Source organism: Choloepus didactylus, chromosome 23 (assembly GCF_015220235.1).
Source record: "Choloepus didactylus isolate mChoDid1 chromosome 23, mChoDid1.pri, whole genome shotgun sequence".
In the NCBI taxonomy this organism is placed as follows: Eukaryota; Metazoa; Chordata; class Mammalia; order Pilosa; family Megalonychidae; genus Choloepus; species Choloepus didactylus.
In genome coordinates this window covers 26,582,759-26,590,106 of record NC_051329.1, presented here as the reverse complement: position 1 = coordinate 26,590,106, position 7,348 = coordinate 26,582,759, and the positions used below count along the sequence as shown (strand labels likewise).

The following is a 7,348-nucleotide window of genomic DNA, read 5'->3' as shown; positions in this document are numbered from 1 at the left end:
TTAAAGGTGCTCAGGGTTTGGCAGGACGCTGCATGCTGTCATTTCTGTATTGTAGTGTGGTTGTGGAGTGGCTATAACTTAGAGTCTTGAGTGACTGTTTCCCAGATTCCTTCCTGCTACGGATCCCCTTTTCTTTCCAGCAGACAGGAATTGTCTTCGATTCCTTCCTAATGATGCTCCCTGAACCGCCCCTTCCCGCCCAGCATGCTCTGTCCTCCAAGAGCCTGGATATTGCTGGATATTGACCTTGAGAATTACTATCTCTTCCCTCCTTGGCACAAAATGTTTTGGTGAAGAGGAGAGAGGACAAGTAGCAAGATTTCTAAGAGCTGTGTGGAAGGAATAGTCTATAAAAGGGATGCTAATACTTTGCCTCCAATGTAGACCTTCTGGTCCCTGCTTGAGAACTGGTCTTTTTTTATCCCCCTCTTTTTTCCTTTTAATTCTAGCATCCAATCTATGTGAGACGAGACCCCAGCATCCCCACCTATGGACTCCGTCAGTCCATCTTACTGAACACCAGGCTTCAGGACTGCTACGTGGACTCACCAGCTCTCACCAACATATGGATGGCCAGGACACGTGCAAAGCCGAATGTCAATGCCCTGGCACAGGGTATCACCTCTTCTTGGGAAGTTGTAAAGAACCCAATGATTGCCAGTTCATTCTCTCTGGTTAAGCTTGTGCTCAGGCGACAACTGAAGGATAAATGCTGCCCAGTACCCTACAAGTTTGGAGAAGCAAAACCCCCAAAGAGATTAAAGCCCAAGGACAATTCAGCGATAGAAGCCACCCAACGGGGCAGGATAAGAAACCCTGTCAGTTCCAAGAGCAAGGGGACGGCCAGACGGTTGCCAGGCTCATCCAGGCGCAGGAAGCCTGTGGGAGGCATCAAGAAGGTAGATGGCCAGTGGTGGAGAAAATACCCTGAGGTGGGGAGAGGGAAAAGGGAAAGCTAGAGAACACTTAAAGACCAAGCAAAGGAAATCCTCAAGTTAGAGACGGAATGGGGTGGGGGACTCCAGCACCATATAGTAGAAGCAGCACCAGATCTGAGGTCATGCTATTTATGCTCTGCCTAGTTCTATAGAAGGATGAGGTGGCTTTCATAGACGCAGACAAAAGAACTTGGGATGGAGGGGAAATAAGGGCAGGAAAGAAAGTTAAAGGCGGGAGATGGCTAATTAACACACAGGCTTGCTCACGAGCCAGAGGTGAGCCACACGTCTGGCTGTGAACGTCCACGTGGAGGTACTGCACCCAGGGGCTTGCTCTGAGTTCAGCTCCATCACTCCATGGAGGCCAGCAGGGTTCAGAGTGGGGCCATGGAGCTATGCTGCTAGGGTTCAAATCACTTAACCTTTGTGCCTTGATTTTATCTTCTGGTAAAATGGGGAAGACGGTCCTTCCTTCATAGGGTTTTGTAAGGATTAAATGAGTTAATATATGCAGGGGACTTGAACAGAGCAAATGTTTAGGCTTGTGCATGGCATTCAACACATGACAGCTGTGGGCTGTGGTTATGAACCTTCTAGCGCTGCGTGGCCTTGGACAATTAACCTTCAACTTCCTTGCCTTTAAAGCTGCCCTGCCGATCTTACAGGGTAGGGGGAATGCCTGCAATGATATAAATGAAGGGACTCAGGAAACTAGAACACGCTAGACAAATGTTGGTTGTTGCTGTAACCAAGACTCTAGGAAACAAATCCCAGATAATTATTTTGAGCTCCCTTCTCAGTTTTAGCTTTGACTTCTCTTCTTTCTTCTTGGCTAGAGTAAAGAAAGTTCAAAGGAGAAAAAAGCAACAGCCCGCCAAGATCTTGAGGACAGATATGCCGAACATGTGGCTGCCACCCAAACGCTACCCCGGGACGGTGGGACAGTGGCCTGGAAGGGCTGGGCCCTGCTTCCGGAAGCCAGAAAGAGACGGCAGTTGTCAGAGGACACGCTAACCATCCACGGCCTCTCCACAGAGGGTTACCGGGCTCTGTACCACGCTGTGGTTGAGCCAATGCTGTGGAATCCTTCGGGGACCCCCAAGAGGTACAGCTTGGAGCTGGGCAAGGCCATTAAAGGAAAGCTCTGGGAGGCTCTGTGCAGCCAGGGCACCACCCCTGAAGGTGCTCAAACCTGCCGCTGGGCAGGAAGCAGCTGGATGGCAACGAGGAGGCTGTGCCAAAGAAATGGCCCAAGTTAAGGAGTGAGAAATAGGAAAAGGAACTCACGGGATTAGGATATTCTCTGCTAGGTGTCTGAAAAATAAACACCACTTTGCACGTTCCACATTATCGTAGAGTGCTTTACAAGTTAATAACTACCCTCCCAGGGAAACAAGACAGATTCACTCTGACTGAGGGCCCCACTCCAGAAACCTGACCATTTCTAGGGCCACATGCTTGGGGGTTTAACCTACAAAGGTTTGGGATTTTCAAGTAAGAAGAGGCCTGGCATATGAAGCTGATGATTTATATCCAACCTATAGTCCCATTTTTTTTTTTTTAAGTGGACTGCTAGGTTCTTGATTGACTACCAGTTTCCTTCACAGCAAAAACTATCCCCTCAAGGGTCTCAACCCACACCGCCCTGACAGCTGCCCTCTTGTGACAGCAGCTTATACCCCCAGTATCTGAACTTATGCTAACAGGAGAGAAAATTCTGTAGCTGCTCTCATGGGCAAGGTGAAGTTAAATTAAGGTAAGGCATAGCCCCCACACGAACCTCTGCTTTGTAGAGCACTGCAGACCTTTGCCAGACAGAGCAATGACAACAAATAGCACATACTTGATAAAACTGTATTTTTTTTTTTTACAGTCATTTGTACAATTTGTTACAAAACCATAGAAGACTACAACTTGTTTTAAATCATTTTTGGTTGGCAAATATGTAAAATCTGTGTGCAATTATCATGTATTTACAGGGCCTCATGTTAGTCATTTTCAATGATTATTCCAACAATGTCACACTCTCGACATAAGACATGGCTTAAGATAAATATATTAGTAAATAAATATTCTGAGAACATATTTCCATAAATGAAATGTGCTGCTATACATATACAGAATATACATAAGTTGTCTTCTAGCCTTTAAAACATTTTTTTTAAAACGGTAATGTTGGAGAAAGAGCCCTTAGACCATTTTATTACAAAATCTTTACAGCAAACTCTTTACAAAATATCTTTTAAGTGCTATGGGAGAAATTTTTAAAAAAGCATTTAAAAATAGTGCCTCATTAGACCAACACAATAGAGTTTATATAAAGAATAGAAAAAGGCAGTTCTGTTCAAAAAATAATACTCTCGAGCAGTAATTATTTTCTAGACCTCATTTTAAAAGCATTAGTCTTGCATGAACTTTGAGCGGAGACTAGCAGCATGAGGGAGGGCATGAACACGGGGACAGCAGATGGAACTTTATAAAATGGCTTGGGTTTGGAGGAGAGGGGGAAGGGACTGAGCTCACTGGGGCTGTGTCTACAAAGAGGTAACCTTGAGAGAATACCCAAACACCCATTTTTACCTGGTTCTAGCACTGTTCAGTTTATGTGACTGTCCTACACCCAGTGCTGAGTTATAGGACCATGCCCAACTGCCTAGTATGGGTTGGGGGTTGTGGGGAGAGCAGTTCTCAGTGGAAAATGCACTGCTACATTTCCACGGCTCTATAACCACCATGTGCCAACGAGAGAGTCCATGATAAAGATACCTGTCATCAGTACTGGAGCCTTACAACGTCAGAGACATTCATTTTGATATAAATGGGGAGGCAGTAATAAAGTTGGTGATCAGATTCTGGTGATCTGTCTGTCTGATGAGCCAACACAAATTTCAAAGACAACGGCTGATATTTAAGCTTTTAAAATTTCATTCTTCTGTTTTGACTGCTCTGTAAACCACCAAAGTTAAATGTGCTTCTTTTGCCATCCTCAGTTCAGTTCTTTCACATGAAAACTCTGACGCCCTTATTTTAATAAGCCCAGTTGAAGCCATATTCTCTATTCATCTATTTATTGTTTAAGGCTGTTGAGGAGTAGTTTTCTAGGCCAGGCTAAAGAAAGCCACTTTGGTGGTATGGCTTCTGACAAGGAAGATAATATTCACTCAAAGGCATTAAACACAAAAACACAAAGCCACAAACAACAGCAACAAAAATCTGAACAATGAGAAGCTGCTTTGTGCAGTTCATATTAAAAGCCATACCCTCCTTCCCCAAAACCACATAAGGCAAGCTGTTGTCCTCAGCAGCTGCTACTTCTGGCTGGAGAAATAAAGGCGGCCCAGATCACGTCAACAGCTTATGCGTGTCTCACACCCTCACCAACAGGTGTGCTGGGCACAGCCTGAGGGACTGTGCCCCAGAGGCTGGGGGACAGATCTCACCAGTGTTTCTGGATGGCAAATGGCTCATTTCTTTGACATTGGAATTTCTGTCAAATCCTGGCTGTAAGTAAATTTCATCACAGGCTGGGGTTTTTAAGAAAAAAGAATTCCAATACAGCAATATAGTCATTCAGAATGTTCTGGTCTGACTGCACAGGTGATGGAGTCCATGCTGGTTTCAGGTGCCTGGCTGGAGAGGGGTCATTACAGCCCCTGGCCACTCAGGGGTGGTCCCTATCTCTTCAGCCGCACGGAGCCAGGTTGCATGGATCCCATTCCACAGGCGAACTTAGAATGGGCCAAACTCTTTCAAACTCTGCGGAATGAATGAATAAGTAAAAACGAACGGAGAAGTCAGTGTACACAAGGGCTAATACAGTCAGTTTCTTTAAAACTTTTTTTTAAAGAAAAAGGAATACATTGAACAAAAAGGATGACAGTCCCTGATCTGAAATAGCTTTAAATAGAGTCTCTCTCCCTTTTAAAATTGAAATGTCTGGAAAAAAAAAGTCAAAAACCAAAAAACCTGTCTGGGTTTTTAAACTCTCTCTCCCACTTTAAAAACAAAAGGCTGGAAAAATATACAAAAGCCTACCCTTTGGGTCTAAACTATCTGATAGTCTCTTTCTCTGTGTCTCATGGAGAACCACTACATAACAGTGCATTAAGTAGGCAGGATAGTAGACATTTTCAGGCGAGATGAGCACTTTCAACCATGATGCAGAGGCCTTAAAAACCCTGAAGCGGTGCTTCTGTGGGAAAGAAGGGGATGGGAAACAGCATCCGAACCCAGCTCTGAGCAGACCACGTGGGGCCCGGGTAATGCACCCCTCGAAGCAGCAGCCGAGGGGCGTGGCTGCCCCACAGACGCATGCGCACAGCCCCCCCAGCCCCCGCGCAGAAAGCCTCCCTTCTCTACGTTTTGGGGCACAGCTGTTAAACAATAGCATTTTTCCCTGTGAGACCCGGGCCACAAAACTACATGCCCTCTTCGGTGTTCGCCCCGACAAACACCATCGAACCATTCCTGTAGCCAGTGGCAAGAAGCCCAAAATATTTCTTGCAAAGGACCCCCAAGTCTGAGCACTGAGGGGAAGAGGCTCCTCTCCCATCACCCAGGCGTCGAGGGCCACCCGGGGCTCTACCAATGACCCAAGGGAGGTTTAAGGACAGTGGCCCGAATGGACCCAGTCGCCCCAGGGCCTGTACCAATGGCTTGTCTGGTTCTCCGGCTCCCCAATCCTAGCTGTTTCCAGCCTGAAGGTGTGGGCTGGAGAGGCATGGTTTCTGAAAGACCTGGCCTTTTGTACAGTGGGATTTGCCACGAGAAAGAAAAAGAGGCAGCATTGCATTGTTCCTCAGAGTTTGTACCCATATCGACTAGCTTTACTTCAAGTTTCTGGTTATTTTCTAAGGCAGGTGTAGCCCTGAGCTTTTCAAAGGCCTGAGCTCCATCTGGGGAGACAACAGTATTTACACATGGTGTGGTTCATTTAATGCAGCAGTGTTTTTTTTTTTCTTTCAGCAAAAGTTGGTGATTAGGGTTCTTTAAAATATATATTTAAATAACTTTTTACATTTACATATAATATTTTAAAAAACAAAGTGGAGAACTCAATCCCATACACCTCAGAATCCCAAGCACACACACTACATATAACATGTTATCGAAAGAGGCAAAGGACTCAGAGAATTTTGTCTGTTGGTTTGTTAATGGGGTAAGTGGGTGGTGGTTTTGCCACAAGTGGCTCACATTTTGGGTTGAGAAAGAGGGCTCTCTTTATTACCACTTTTGTGTGTTTGTCAAAGCTAAAAAAAAAAGTTTTTGTTTTGTTTTGTTTTGTTTTGTTTTTGAAGGAAGTCAGAGTTTGGAGTCTCCATACAGTTCCCAATTTCCAGCTAAGAGTTCCTTCTGAGCTCAGGCTCCCGTGCTGCTGCTGTCTGCTGGGCCAGATCCTGATCCTGGGAGAGAGAGAACAATCAAGGTGAGAAGCTGGCATCTGCAGGCCCCAGGCACAACCTGGGGTCCGACAAGGGACTAGGGAGGCCCATGTTCCCTCCTCCCGAAGGCACGTCCCTGGAGTGTGGTGGGCACCCCATGATACCCACGACACTGGACGGACAATATACAGTCAAGGGCTGAAGCTGAGCCAAGAGCTCAGGTGCCTCCCAGAGGGCTGGCCTTCCTCATCTGGATGTGCAAGGCCTTCTGGAAGCATGAGAACAGCGTACAGAAGAGATATGAACTGAGTGCCCAGCATGAGCCAGGCTCTGTTGCACGCACTAGGGAGAGCAGCGGAGACACCCAAGCAGAGCTCATGGGCCACAAACAAACTACCTTCGATTATGATAAGCTGGAAAATAAACAGGATGTGGGAGTGACTTGGAGGGAGATGAGGGGTTATTTAAGCTGAGAAAGAGAAGCAGCGGGAGGCTCTGGAGGCTGGAATGAGCGTGGCATGTTTGAGGAACAGGATGAAGGCCAAGGAGTCTAATGCAGATGAGCTACAGCAGGTTGTTGAAAGGGTTTTGAGTATAGAAACACAGACTGAGGTTGCAAAAAACCCCCCTCTGGCTCCCACATGGAGAAGGGAGTGGAGAAGACCAGAACAGCTACAGGAGACTGGTCAGGAGGCTCCTTATTGCATTCACCCCAGTCAGTGGAAAGGGGGTAGGCCAAGGGGGTGGCGGAGGGGGTGCAGAAGTTGGTAAATTTGGGAAATATTTTGGAGGCGGAACTCACAGCAGTGCCACTCCAAGGTACTACTCTTAGACTGCGTGCTTTACTACTGTTGGAGCCAAAGCAAGCACATGGAAACTTTATTAGCACTCTGACAATCTGTTGAATTAATAATTCTAGGCTTGTATTTTGCATATCTTTTGCTAAGTTCTGTTTTTCTTATAATTCATTTTTACTGTATTTTACAAAAAATACTCAGTCCACAATGGATTGGGGAAACTAACAACAAC

At 46.0% G+C, this 7,348-nt stretch overlaps 2 protein-coding genes across 2 annotated transcripts in view; one reads left to right on the top strand and one right to left on the bottom strand.

The window, feature by feature from the left end:
- Positions 1 to 455: 455 nt before the first annotated feature.
- Positions 456 to 2,211, top strand: C23H22orf31 (chromosome 23 C22orf31 homolog). The gene is given in 3 exon segments (XM_037816791.1): positions 456 to 899; positions 1,775 to 2,135; positions 2,138 to 2,211. Coding segments are annotated over 3 exon segments (765 nt in total). The 5' UTR covers positions 456 to 569.
- A 3,611-nt stretch (positions 2,212 to 5,822) lies between these two features.
- The window catches only part of ZNRF3 (zinc and ring finger 3), a 148,715-nt gene continuing 147,189 nt past the window's right edge, over positions 5,823 to 7,348 (bottom strand). The window contains 1 exon segment of the mRNA XM_037816627.1: positions 5,823 to 6,340. Within this exon segment, the coding sequence (XP_037672555.1) occupies positions 6,297 to 6,340 (44 nt within the window). The 3' untranslated portion in view covers positions 5,823 to 6,296.